Below are 13,606 nucleotides of genomic sequence, written 5' to 3' on the forward strand. Positions count from 1 at the left end.
CGGGGGGGCGCTGGGGGGTGTGGGGAGGGATGTGGGGGTGCTGGGGGGTGTAGGGGGGGCTGGGGGGTGTGGAGGTGCAGTGGGGTGGATATGGGGGGGGGGGCGTGTGTTATGGGGGATATGGGGGTGCCCTGGGGGTGTCGGGGGGGCGTGGGGGTGCGCTGGGGTGTACGGAGATGCCCCCCCTCCATGCTGACATGGGGCTGCTCTCCTCACCCCCTCCCCCAGCCCGGGGCACCCCGAGCCCCCCCGGCTCCCACCTTGCCCTTGCCCCCCCCCCCCACCTCCGGCTTCCTCCCGGGGGGCTGCGCCCAGCACCCCCGTCCTGCGGGCAGGGGTCCCCCCCGCCCCGACTCCCCGGGGTGCCCTGATGCGCCCTTGTCCCTCCGTGATGTGCCGGTGCTTTTGGGGGGCAGCCCCAGCAGCGCCAGCAGCGCACCCCGGGCCCATTTCAGGGCCTGAACCTCGGGCTGTTTTGGGGCCAGAAACGGGCGGTTCGGACAAAGGAGCGAGCGGAGGCGGCGGGTGGTGCAGCAGTTCCTTCCCGGCCGTTACAAAGGCAAAACAACCCGAAAGCGTGTCCGTGTCCGTGTCCGTGTCCGTGTCCGTGTCCGTGCCCGTGTCCGTGCCCGTGGCCCGTGCCCGGCTCAGCCCTGCGCCCCCCGGCCCCCCCGCAGCACCTGGGGCACCCCGGGGTGCTGGCGGTGCCCTGCAGCGGGGCGCTCTCGGTGGCACCCGGGCGATGGCTTTAGGTCTGGAAGAAGCGGCGGCGTGTCCCGAGGTGACGTCCCCTGCCTTGGCGTGGCGGCACCGCTGTCCCCACACCACCCAGGAGCCGCAGCAGGGCAAGGGGACGGTCCCCAAGCCCCCCCCCGGGGACCCCCCCCAGGACGTGCCCGTCCCAGCCGGACGGGTCACAGCGCTGGGCACCGAGTGCCACGTCCCATGGGCGCGCGCACAACGGCGGTGGCCCCTTGCCCCCCCCCGGCTCTCCCCAGGCAGTAACGGGGTGACGGCCCCGACAGCGGGGGGGCATCACCCCACCGACCCCGGCGGAAATTGGGGTGAAGCGGCCTGGGGACGTGGGGGGGGTGAACAGGGCCACGGCCTGGCTGGCAGAGCCGTATGGGGGGGGGGGGGGCTGGGGGGCGGCAGGGTGGCGGGTGCCACTTGTCACTGTCCCCCCCCGCCGTGCCACGAGACTGAAGCAAGCGAGCATGCGAGGGCGGAGGAAAGCATCCTATGGACGGGCAGGGCTGGGGGGTCCAGGGGCAGGAAGGGGGGGGGCGCACAGCACAGGGGGGTTGGCTCGTCTCTCGGATCCGGGGGTGCCTGTGGCTCCGTGCGGGGGTCCCGGGCACCCGTCCGTCCAAGCACCACCCATGGGTGCCAAAAAAGAAGCTTCCTTCTCCTCTCGCCGGGCCCGGGCCCCTCGTCAGCTGCGGTGGTGTTGGGGGGGGGGATGCTGGCATCCGGGGCGTCGAAAGGGGGTGGGGGGTGGGGGTCTTTACACGTGGGTCGGTCGAGTCGGCAGCGTCTCTTGCGTGTCCCCCTCCCCAAATCCCGCAGGCAGCAAGAAATCGGTCGGGTGACGTCGGCCGGCGGCGCGGCTGGGTCTGGGGGGGGCCGGTCCCCGGCGGGCGGGCGCTACTCGATGACCATGCAGCAGGGCAGGTGCTGGGAGAAGTACTTGAAGAGCTCGGGGGTGGCTCCGGGGCAGTTGGTGAGCTCCAGCTCCTCCAGCTCCTGCAGCTGCACCAGCCCCGACAGGCCCGTGGTGGTCAGCAAGGGGCAGCCTGCAAGGGGACAGTGCCACCGTCACGGCCCCGTGCGGGTGCCAGGGGGGTTTGGGGGCGTCCCTGGGCTGCAGGAGCCCCCGCGGTGCTGGGAAGGGGGGTGCTGGGTGTCCCCAAGGGCTGGCGTTGTCCCCGTGCCCGGCCTCTCCTCCCCCTCCCCGGCCTCCCCAGCCTCGTGCTCGGGTCTCACCGGCGAGGGACAGGAGGCGCAGGCTGCCCATGCCCAGGAGGTGCTTCAGGCCAAAATCCTGCACCTGGAAAAGAAACGGGAGTGGGACCGGGATGGGGGCAGGCAGAGGTGCCGGAAATGGGGTACAGCATCCACGGCACCCCGGGCTGAGCCGGGGTGGGGCGGTGGGATGGGATGGTGGGACAGGGTGATGGGATAGGGTGGTGGGATGGGGTGGAGGAGAAGGGTAATGGGTCAGGGTGGTGGGACAGGGTGATGGGATAGGGTGGTGGGATGGGGTAGTGGAATAGGTGGTGGGATGGGGTGATAGAATAGGGTAGTGGGTTGGGTGGTGGGATGGGGTGATGGCACAGGGCAGTGGGGCATCGTGGTGGGTCAGGGTGATGGGATGGGGTGATGGAACACTGCTGGGACACTGGTGGGACATGGTGCTGGGACACTGGTGGGACTGGGTGCTGAGGCAGGGTGATGGAGCTGAGTCCCGCTCAGCCCACAGGTGCCCCCCACCCCTCCCCGTGTTCCCAGCCCCACGTCACCCTTCCTGCCCAGGGCTCTCCAGCAGCCCCAGGACGCCCACCCTGAGCTCCCGCCCCAACCCAAAGCCAGTGCCACCTCCCTCCTGTCCCCTGCACCGGGCACGGCCGCGGGCTCCCAGGGCGGGCAGCCCAGCCCCGTCCTCCCGTACCTGGCAGCACCAGCGCAGGTAGAGGCTCCGCAGGGACGACATGGTGGACAGGTAGCTGAGCCCGGTGTCGGTGATCCGCACACACCTGTGGGGACACGGGACAAGGAGGTGACGGGGACACGGGACAAGGAGGTGACACGTCCCCAGACCACGGCCACCAGGCACAGCCCCGTACCTGTCAAGCACCAGCTCCTCCAGCTTGTGCAGGTCGCAGGCGATGTACTCCAGGGCCATGTCGGTGATGCGAGGGCACCAGGACAGGTCGAGGCTGCGCAGCTTGCGCAGGTTCTCGGCCACCAGCTCCACGCCGTCGTCCGTCACCTTGGAGCAGCCCGAGAGGCTGAGGACGCTCAGGTTGGGCAGGCTGTGCACCATGTTGACCACGCCGTGGTTGGTGATCTCCCAGCAGGAGTTGAGGCGCAGGGTGTGGGTGGTGTAGCCCTGCTTGGCGGTGAAGTAGGCGAGCGCCGTGTCCGTCACGTGGTAGGCCTGCAGGTTGAGCTCGGCGAGGTTGGGCAGGAGCTGCGAGATGGCGGCGATGGCGTCGTCGGCCACGTTGATGCAGTCGCTGACGCTCAGCGCCGTGATGCGGGCGTTGAGGCTCGACCACAGCCCGGCCTCCGTGAAGTCGTTGCAGCCCGAGAGCTCCAGCCGCACCACGCCCTGCATCTGCTCCAGCATCACCTGGTGAGGGGCGGGCGGTCAGGGCACCCCGCATCTCCCCCAGCTCAGCCCGGAGCCCCCCGGCTCTTCCCCCTGCCCCAGCCCCGGCCGCACCATCGGCCTTCACAGCAGGGATGGGTAAAGGCTGTAGGAGCACCTGTGGGTGGCGGGGGTGAACACCTCCCCCCAAATATCTTGGGAGAGCAGTCCTGCACCCACCCAGTGCCCAGACCATGGGCAGGGGTCCAGGAACCGGCAGCATGGTGATGCCACCTGCCTGCTGGACGAGGTGGGTGCTGGCACCATATAGCTGGGTGTACCCATGGGTGGTCTGCACCCCCGGTGGGGCCAAAGAGAGCTCTCGGTGGTGCAGGCTGTAGCAGGTGTGTTCCCAGGTGCCACCGTGGTGGCAGGAAGGTTGGGCCCGTTGTGTCACTGGGCTCCACGTTGCCTGGGGGCATTGCCACATGGAGGGGAACCAAGCCTTGTACCCCCAAAACCTTGCCCCCCCTTTGGGTGCAAGCGGTCTGCAGGGCTGAGCACTGGGGACATCCATGGGGACATCCCATTGGGGCGATCCGCGATGCCACTGGCCAGGCATCTTACCCACCCCCGTCCCCGGGCACCTCACTGGTGCCGAGGCCACCTACCTCCAGCCCTGCATCTGTGATGGTCGACCTCTTAAGGCTCATGGACTTGACCCCCTTCTTGGACAGGGGGTAGTTGTCAATGAACTCACAAATGTCCAGGTCGGAGACGCCCACGAGGCAGAAGCCGTCGAAGCCCCGCACTGCGAAGCCCTGCAGGCTGACGAACTCCTTCTCGCCCCCGGGCAGGACGTTGTAGAGCTCTTTGGTGTGCAGGACGGGCGTCAGGCCCACCCAGAACTTGGGCTGGTAGAGCACCCGCCGCCACGCCTTGCACACCTGTGCCAGCACGCACTTCTCGCACGCCGAAAAGTACCAGAAGAGGCGGTTGAGGATCTTCTCGTCCACCGCCAGCTGCCTCTCCGAGGGCGAGCCAGGCAGCCGCTCCGGCGAGGGGTGCTCCGCCCCCGGGGTGGCCTCGCTCGAGTTCAGTCCCACCAGGGAGGCGCTGGGAGGGGACGAGACGCCGGCCAGAGCGGCCAGGGAGAGCGGTGAGGCCAGGCTGGGGATGGGCAGGTCGCTGCGGGGGGCTAAGGCCGGGCTGAGGATGGCAGGCACGGAGGAAGGCTGGCACAGGCGGTTTTTCACGGCGGGGGTGCCTTTGGTGATGCTGGCGGAGCCGAGGCCGTTGGGCTGCGTGGGGATCTTCACCAGTCCATTGCGGGGCAAACATGGGGGCTTGGTGTCGCCGTTTCTCGGGTTCGACATCTTCCACGGGTCTCTCTGCAACACAGGGGGGTTATGAGTAGTCGCTGGCGAGCACTGGGCTCCCCGGGAAGCATGGAAGGCATGGCCGGGGCCGGGATGGGGCCGGGATGGGGCTGGGGCAGTGGTAGAGCCTGCGCATGCTGTGCTGGCAAGCCCGTGCCGGCCAGGCGCCGCGTCTCACGGTGGCACCGCAGCAAACAGGCCGATAAATATTTCAGCAGCAGCGAGGCAGGCTTTCAAACGGCCCTGCCACACCCCGCCATGCATTATTAAACACATTTCCCTCTATAAACACGGAGGTGAATAATTGATGGGGGCTCAGCCTCCCTCCCCGCCCCGGCCGGTGCCTGGCGTGGGGTCCCACCGGTGCCATGCCTGTTGTGCTGGCACCCTGCGCACCACGCTCACCGGGGCCAATCCCTGCCAAAGGACTGGGTCCTGTTCCCCCTGCAGGGCCCAGCCTGGGCTGAGGCTGGAGTGGGCTAAGCCCTGGCAGACCAGGAGGAGCTGGAGCCCAGGGAAGGGACATTTTTGCCCCCAGGAACCAAAGCGTAAAAGCCCTTGTCTGGCTGGTGACCGATGGCACCGAGTGAGCAGCGTCCCGGCCGGTGAGCATGGTGCTGATGGCCTAGGGCCGTCCCACCCTGGGGACAGTGTCCAGCTGAGCCAGCCTCTGTGCTGCATCCTGACAGCCCCAGGGCACAGATGGCAACCTCCCCTGCTGCCCCAGCCCATCACCTTGAGCCTCACAGCATCTCCGTGCCCTGCTGGACCAGGTGGAGGGGAGCAGCCCCCCAGAACGAGCCCCGCAACATGGGCAACTGCAAGCGGCATGGTTAGGGGGTGCAGCACCTCCTGGAGACTCCCCAGCAGGATGGCAAGGCTGAGCTCCAGGCTTTGCCCCACAATTTAAGGGGCAGTTTTCTGCCTGTTTGCCCCGCTGAGCCGCTGACTGTGTGGAGGGGAAGCAGGACAGCAGTGGCAGTGAGCGCTGAAGGCGCGAGCAGCCCGTATCCACATGCAGGCCGGCGCAGCAGCGGTGGCATAGGCACCGCCAGAGCCTGTCCTCCGGGGACGGAGCCGGCCCTGTGCAGACAGCCTGGCGCCGCTCCCCTCTCGGATGCAGCCTCCGCTGCCTCCACTTACTCTGCCCTACGGAGGGTTTGGGGCTCTGATGCTTGGACATGTGCTAAATTTGCTTGAAAGCAGGAGAAGAGGAGGGGAAAAAGGAAAGAAACTTAAAACCAGTGGCTTCGAGCTTGGCAGCAATTAGGGAAGCAAACAGAACATGCACCAGGGTGTCTAACACAGCGCTACAACACAAATCAAAACAGATAATTACCACGTGGCACAGAAAGGCTGTCGCTCCGGCACAGAGCCCACAGCGAGAGCAATTCGCCATGCCGGCTGCCTCCGGGGAGAGGCCAGGTGGTGGGAGAGGGGCAGCCCGGGGCCTCCAGACGTGGGAGAGCAAGCCAGGGGCAGGGGCTCCCGCAGGGGACAGTCACGGCAGGAGACAGATGCTGACAACCCTCAGACTGAAATTCAGCCAGAAAGAGGTGTTGGCAACAGTTACAACCAGCTCAGACCAAGGTTTGTCCCCAGGGCAGGGCTCCAGGGGCCGGAATCAGTGGCGTTCACAGTCCTGCTTTGGAAAGCTGAGCCAGGTCCCCCTGCCCCCGGCACCGAGGCTGCCTGTCTGGCTCAAAGATATCGCAAACCATGAATGAGCCGGGAAGTCACTTCATATAGAAACACGGCCAGCGATGTAGGCCCTCTGGGCACAGGCTGGCTCCAGGCATGGTCAGTGGGAGGCTGGGCAGGCAGGGAGATGGCTGCGTCCAGCCAGGCTCTGTACGTGGCCACATCTCTCCAGGGAAGGGGGTAGCCAAGGATCTGGGGGCTCCTACCACCCTGAAAGGAGCAGGGCCATGCCTGGCGAGGACACCATCCTGGAGGAGATGGGCAGGGAGCACAGACGGGGGAGGTGTGTTGGTCTGATCACCGCTCTCCTCTGTCTCTGGCACCATGGGGCAGCGCTGGGATCTTCCCCACCCCTCAGCTGCAGGGAAGCCCCTGGCTGTGGTCAGCGATGCAGCAGCCCCCCAGGCTCCTCTGGCCCAGGGGAGAGGCCGTGTTGCTTCACTGTACAAAGTGCAAGCATCCCATCCTGCAGAGATCAGAGCTTCCATGTGCAGGGACACACAGAGAACACCCTGCCCTGCCCCAGGCCCCTAACCCACTGGGACAGACTTGGAGAAGTCAATACAGAGCCCTTCACTCTCAAGCCATGGTTTGACTCCTTTGTGCCTTCTGATGTTCCAAAAGCTCTGCAGACATCTCCAAATGCTTTTTGGCCACCCCAAAGCAGAAGAGCATAGATCTGGCCTTTCCTCCTCTCTCAGGAGATTTCAATACCTGGTACAACCACCCTTACTGTGGGCTCTCGCAGGAAGGACCCAGCCTCAGAGCCCCTCACAGCAACCCCCCTCTGCTCTCACAGACCTCATGGGGGTGGTGTCTACCAGCAGTGCAATACCAGCTCCCAATCCACAGTGGGAGGAAACATGACAAAAGCAAAGGGCAAAGTCTTTTAGTCCCCCGAATTCATTCCAGGGTGCACATTTCACAGGAAATGTCATTGCCAGAGAAATCACTTCATTCATGAGGGTTTTCTCATCCACAATGAGCGATGATGCAGTGGTGGGGGGCGGATTTGACGCAGGAAGAGAGAAGAAAGAAGAGGGTCTAAGAGCCTGTCACTACAAACATTACATGGGTGATGAGGAAGCTGGGATGGATAGAATAAAAGCAACCAGGGTTTGCCCAAGCCGTTGGAGAGTTTACTGTCTCCATGTGGCAGTGAGGAGGGATTAGGGCCTCGAGAGAGGGGCAGTATGATCAGTCACCCTGTTAGTGCCACCCTGGTGCGGGTGCTCATTGGGACGCTGCAGGCTGTGGCAGAGACTCACTGGATGGCACTGCTGTCCCGCAGGAAGGGCCACGGTGGACTCTGGATCTTTGGGCTCGGAGGCTACGGGGTTGTCTCCGGCTGACCCCGGGCTGGCTAGGTTTGGGGTCCCTGGGGAACGGGGCCGGGCCGGGCCGTTCAACACCACGGATGGCAGCCAGGCCCCGTTCAGCGGTCCCGGGCCGTTCAGCACCACGGACAGACAGGGGGCTCAGCACCACGGACAGAGCCCGGGGGGGCTCGTTCAGCACCGCGGCCCCGTTCAGCACCACGGACAGCGGTCAGACTCCGCTCACGGCTCCCGTCTAGTTCAGCACCACGGACAGCTCCTGGGGCCGTTCAGCACCACGGACAGCTCCCGCCCCCCCCCCCCCCCCCGCCCCCGGCAGCAGGCCCCTTCAGCCCCCCCCCCCCCCCAAATAGCCCCCGCGAGGTCCCGATCTCTTCACCACCTCCCGCGAGCCCCCCCCTCGCTGCCCTGCCAGCCTCCCCTGAAGCCCCGTTATTGCCCTGCTGGAATCCAAGGCTGATGCAAAATTATTATTTGTAGAGGCGCTGCTTCAGTGACAGAGAGCTGCTCAGCAGCGAGCAGCCATCGCTCACGGCTTCCTGCACACACACACACATGCACAAACAGACATGCATGGACACACACACACACACACACACAGCCCATCGGAGCCCCAGGGTCTGGTAGATGCACCTTGCATGAGCCTTGACATTCAGACGCACATATACATGCACACACACAAACAGATAAGCGCATGCACACACGCACACACACACGCGCGCAGGGTTGCATCAGCTGAATTCATTAGCCCATCTATTTTTACTAATGCAGCAAATCAAGTTGCTCTACAGGCGGAGAAAACACACCCAAGACAGAGTGCTGTGGCAGAGCACACAGCCAAAGCTTTTGTCCGGCAGTCCCGAGGGTAACAGCTCCCCGGGACTGTCAGCTGTACGCTACAGCCCCAGCCAGCAGCAGTGCCAGGCAGGCTCTTGCTCTGGGGGCTGAACCTGTCGACCAGAGCACATGGTAGTAATAAAGACATCCCACTACAAAGATCTCCCTGCCCAGCAGTGCTCGGCAGTGTGCAAGCTGTTTCCTGCTCTGACTGCATCAGGTCAGACCATTGCCTGTGCTGTGTGCAGTCACAGGGGTGTATGTCCGTCCCCGCGGAGCACTCGGAGCACCCTGGCAATGCAGAGCAGCCGCAGAAGGCCCTGGAGGAGCCCCTGCTCCCCTAGGAATGGAGGGACAGCAGGGGTGCATAGATGGAGAGAGGCTGCCTGTACACGTGCGTGTGTGTGTGCACACGTGGATCAGCCCTCCCAGGCCTGGACTCACACACATCAGCTGGGAGAGAGGCTCAGAGCACGGCTCCAAACTCAGCACCATGCATTCCCCCACTGCACAAGCCAGGAGTTCACAGTGGGGAAGAGCCTCCGCTTCCCTCCACTCTGCTTGGCCCAGGGACCTGCTGATTGTGTGATGGGAGCTGGGAAACTCCTTCCTAAGATTACCCTGAGAGCTCCCTGAGAGGCCAGGAGCTCCCCTACCAGCTCCCAACAACACCACGGAGCTCATCCCACCTTGCAGCAGGCAAAGAGGCTCAGGAGGCCCTGGAGAAACAACAGAAGGCAAAACTTCCCAGCAGCAGGCAGTGGGGGCCCCTCTGGCTGTTCTGTTGTCTACTTGTGGAGGGTTCATCCCTTTGGTGCCCCGGGGGGTGCGGACCGGTGCTGGCCCCAGCCATGGCTGCTCCACACAATGATTTAGCCCCGGGAATGTGGATGTGCCTGGTCAAGCTGGAGAGCTGAGCGTGGCCTGGAGCATGCAATTCTCCAGTGATGTGCCACTGCTGAGGCCCAAAGCTCCCAAATACGTCAAGCCCTGTCCTCCTCCCTATCCCAGGCAGCTCCATGTCCCACAGGGACATGGGGGAGGAATCACCCACACAAGGAGAACATGGGATGGTCGCGAGCAAACACCTACACACAGACCAGGGCAGAGTTGGACCATGACTGTGGCTGACCTGGGCCCACCTCCTCCAGCCCCCCCTCGAGTTACAGGACCTCACTGCCACAGGGAGGATACTCACGCTTCCCTGTCCCTCAGCCAAGCTTTTCCCTGCTCCCCGCTGACCACGGCACAGTGAAGGGGGAGCAGCTCCTCTTGTGCCACAGCCACAACATGCCCGGCATGCTGCAGCCCTACTTGTTGCCCCTTTTGGCCCTGGGAACAGGTGAGAAATAGGGCAAGGCCCGTCTCTGGTCATCGAGGAGAGAGGAGCCAGGAGGCTGCGCCTGGCTTGTGGCTGTCCCTGAGTCCCAGTCCCTGGGACACCAGTGTCTTCCCTGGGTACCTCTGGGACAGGGGCCACCACCACCAAACCCAGCGCCTTGCCATGCCATCGGTGTGGCAGCACCAGCTCAGAGAGGCCACCAGCACGGCCTGAGCCCTGCCCCAGACCCAGTGCCCATGAGGATGTGCAGCATGGGCGGGGGGGTCCTGTGGTGTTCAGCCACGGGACTTCTTGCTGCGGGGTGCTGTGTGGCTGCTCAGTGCTGCCATAGGCTCAAAAAGCTGTTGGGTACTGTCCTGTGACCGAGGCCACGGCCCTGTGACGGGAGGCGGTGCCACCCTGGTGCTCCGTGCCCTCTAACCACCTGCCTCAATTTCCCCACCAACGCTGACCCCATGCAATGGGGACTATTGGGGCTCTGTGGGTCAGTGTGATGCCCTGAGCCTGCTTGTGGGGCCGCCCCACAGCCTCCTGCTCATCCAGGAGCCAGAGCTGGGCACGGTCACACCTCCAGCAGGGAGAAACCCCAAGGAACGCCTTCTGCCCGCCTGCCCCTTCCCCAAAAGCTCTCCTGTCCCTGGAGCGCCTGGGTGAGCGTGGCCATCCCTGTGCCAGGTGGGCAGAGGTTTGGCGGGGGTGGGATGCTGCCAAAGGGGCCCCAGCCTGCTCCCAGCACAGCATGAACACAGCCTCCAGCCCCCAAAACCAGCAGGTTCCTGAGGGAGACCCCGGCCTCCCTTCTTTCAGGCTGGACCATGGCCATGTCCCCACGGGATGGGCAAGACGCAGGTGACCCCGCTGGAGGGGACAGGGGACCCTCTCCCCCCACCTGCTTCCCCACACATGCCACCCAGCCCGAGCAAGGGCCCTGCACCCCAGGAGCAGGATTTAGGGGGCCAGGAGGTTCCCAGCACTGGGAGGCTCCACCGCCGCATCCCTGCCGCCACGGAGAGGAAAACAGACCCGGAGGATGGGAGAGGGATCGATGTGGGGGAAGCCAACTCGGGGAAAAATAGATATCTATCTCATTAAAAATGGATGCTGAAGTGAGTCCTCCCCACTCCAAAGCCACCTCCCTCCCTCTTCCTGGTAGCCGGAGTGAAATCAGCTCCGAGCTTCCAGAGGAGGGGAAATGCCAGAACCACACAGCTCCCGCTCTGCGCCCACCGAGCCCCCACCCCCGGCCACCACGGAGGCACCCAGAGCCCCGCGCCTCGGCCCCCAGCCCGGGACCACTGCCAAAGTGTCCCCACCACAGGGACGCTACCACCAGCCTCTGTCACCCGGACGCTGCCACCTCCCGCCAGTGCCACCAGACCTGGCACTGGGGCACGGTGGGGCCAAGCGATCCCCCACAACACTCCCGGGCTCCCCCACCTCTGGGGCCATAAGGACTGCCTGGATCCAGCCACAGCTTGCAAACCCGTGCCTCAGTTTCCCCTGTCGCCTGGCCCAGCCTGCCCCACCACTGGGTCTGTCCTCGACTTCCTGAGCCGCTATAGGGTGCCCCACACCGAGCTGGGGCCCTGCTGCCAGCATCAGCCCCGTGGGCTCCATCCCTGTCCGGGGCCTGTCCCTGTGTGCCCCTGGACCCTGGGAGTGACGGTGACGGGAGGGGGCTGCCCCCAGTCCCCATGGCTTCTGTCACCCCACAGCAGAGGATAACCCCACTGGGGTGTTGGGGTGCCGGGGTGCCAGGATGCTGGGGTGCCATGGTGTCGGAGTGCTGGGGTGTCGGGGTTACGGGGTAACGGGGTGTCAGGGTGCCTGGTGTCAGGGCACCAAGGTGATAGGGTGTCAGGGTACCAGGGTGTTGGGGTTTTAGGGTGACAGGGTACCAGCGTGATGGGGTGCTATGGTGTCAGGTAATTTGAGTGCTAGGATGTTGGGGTGCCAGGGTGCTTGGGTGCCAGGGATGGAGCTCCAGGGTGATGGGGTTTTGGGACTTCAGGGTGGTGGGATAGCAGGGTGCTGGGATCCCCTAGTGTCTCGGTGCTGGGATGCTGGGGAGCCAGAGCGCAAGGGTGCCAGGGTGATAGGGTGCCAGGGTGTCAGGGTGCTGGGGTTTTAGGGTTGGGGTTTGCCGGGGTACCAGGGTGCTGGGTTGTCAGGGTGCTGGGATGTTGGCATGGCAGGATGTTGGGGTGACAGGGTGCCTGGGCACTTGGGTGCCAGGGTGATGGGGTGACAGGCTGTTGGGGCTTTAGGGTGACAGGCTACTGGTGTCTCATGGTGTGGGGGTGCTTGGATGCTGGGGTGCCAGGGTGAAGGGGTGTTGGGATTTTCGGGTAACGGGGTGATGGGGCTGTTTTGCCCCACGATGCCACCGGGGTGGGTGAGGAGCCTGAGGGTGCTTCAGGGACCGCGGGGGGGGGGGGGGGGGCAGCACCCCCACCTCGGGCTGCCCCCGTCCCCACACCAACAACCGCGCTCATCCCCGAGCCCCCATCCCAAAACAGCCTCCCCGCTGCCGTGCTGCCCCCAACCCTCGGGGACCCCACGCTCCGGTGCCCCCCCCGCCCCGTTTCTCTCCGCTTCCCCCCCCCCCCCCCCCCAACGCCGAGCCGGGAGCGCGGGGCCCGCTCCGCCGCCGTTATATAACGGGGCTGCGGGATCCTGCACCGGGGGCTGCGGCCCCAGCCCCCTCCCCGCCCGGCGGGGCCGGGTGGCGGTGGCGGTGCGGGCTTTGTGTCGCAATGGTTGCCCGAGAGCGAAGGGAGCCGAGCGGCGGCGGCGGCGGGGGGGGGGGGGGGGGGACACGACGACGAGAAAAGGGGGGGCTGCTTACCTCCAGCTCGCCTAGCTCATGCCATGCCGTGCGCCGACAGCCGCTCCTTTCATGTGCGGGGAGACATCGGGAGGAGAAGCGGGGAAGAAGGAGAGGAGGAGGAGGAGGAAGAGGAGGAGGTGGGGGAGGAGGAGGAGGAGGAGGAGGAGGAGGAGGAAGATGGGGGCTCGGTGCCTGCCCAGCCTCACCGCTCGGCCGCGGGGCCGCCGGGCCTCAAGGCGACAAAAAGAACGGCGGGGAGGGGAGAAAGGAAGGGCCGGATCCGGATCGGTGCCGGGCAGCCCGGGCTGGAGGCTGCGAGCGGCTCGCACACGCCGCGCACACGCACACGCGCGGCTGCACGCCCGCACCCGCACCCGCACCCTCCCGGGCCGCCACCGCCGCCCGTTAAAGAGCCCCGGAGCCGCCGGTAGCGGTAACGGCACCGTCGCAGCCCGGCCCCCGCGGCACCGGAGGGGAGAGCCCAGGTGAGGGTGCAGGAGCCGGCCCCGGGGGGGAGCGCGGGCAGGGCCGGGGGGGGGCTGGAGGCACGGCTGGAAGGGGGGAGGGATGGGGGAAGGAGGGAGGGAGGGAGGGAGGGAGGGAGGAGAGATGGAGGGATGGAGGGATGGAGGGAGGGAGGGAGGGAGGGACGCAGGACAGATGGGAGATGGAGGGATGGAGGGATGGATGGATGGAGGGAGGGATGGATGGTTGGTTGGATGGAGGGAGGGAGGGATGGATGGTTGGATGGAGGGATGGATGCAGGCACGGATGTATGGATGGAAAGATGAATGGAGAGATGCAGGGACAGATGGATGGATGGAGGAAAGGATGGAGGGATGGGTGCAGGGACAGATGGAGAGATGG

The 13,606-nt window shown here is 65.5% G+C and overlaps 1 protein-coding gene across 2 annotated transcripts; it reads right to left on the reverse strand.

Annotated features, from left to right (window-relative positions):
• Window positions 1-524: 524 nt before the first annotated feature.
• On the reverse strand, window positions 525-13,257 carry FBXL16 (F-box and leucine rich repeat protein 16). 2 transcript variants are annotated; one of them, XM_083799658.1, is made up of 6 exons: window positions 12,758-13,257; window positions 3,985-4,704; window positions 2,847-3,355; window positions 2,672-2,756; window positions 1,987-2,050; window positions 525-1,796 (listed from the first exon to the last, which is right to left on the reverse strand). In XM_083799658.1, the coding sequence occupies exons 2-6, from the start codon at window positions 4,687-4,689 to the stop codon at window positions 1,648-1,650; spliced, it is 1,512 nt and encodes a 503-aa protein (XP_083655784.1). In that variant the 5' UTR covers window positions 4,690-4,704; window positions 12,758-13,257; the 3' UTR covers window positions 525-1,647. The 2 variants fall into 2 exon arrangements, with proteins under 2 accessions (XP_083655784.1, XP_083655785.1); XM_083799659.1 differs by lacking the exon at window positions 12,758-13,257 and having other exon boundaries at window positions 3,985-4,860.
• Between the last annotated feature and the right edge of the window lie 349 nt (window positions 13,258-13,606).

Source organism: Anser anser (genome assembly GCF_964211835.1).
Source record: "Anser anser genome assembly, chromosome: 15".
Classification (NCBI taxonomy): Eukaryota; Metazoa; Chordata; class Aves; order Anseriformes; family Anatidae; genus Anser; species Anser anser.

Bases quoted from the DNA above. Each gene is read 5' to 3' on its own strand.
- FBXL16 (XM_083799658.1), bottom strand. From the start codon at position 4,689: ATGTCGAACCCGAGAAACGGCGACACCAAGCCCCCATGTTTGCCCCGC. The intron at 3,356-3,984 runs GTAGGTGGCCTC...GCCCCTCACCAG, and splicing joins TCACAGATGCAGGGCTGGAG to GTGATGCTGGAGCAGATGCA. The intron at 1,797-1,986 runs GTGAGACCCGAG...GTCCCCTTGCAG, and splicing joins GCGCCTCCTGTCCCTCGCCG to GCTGCCCCTTGCTGACCACC.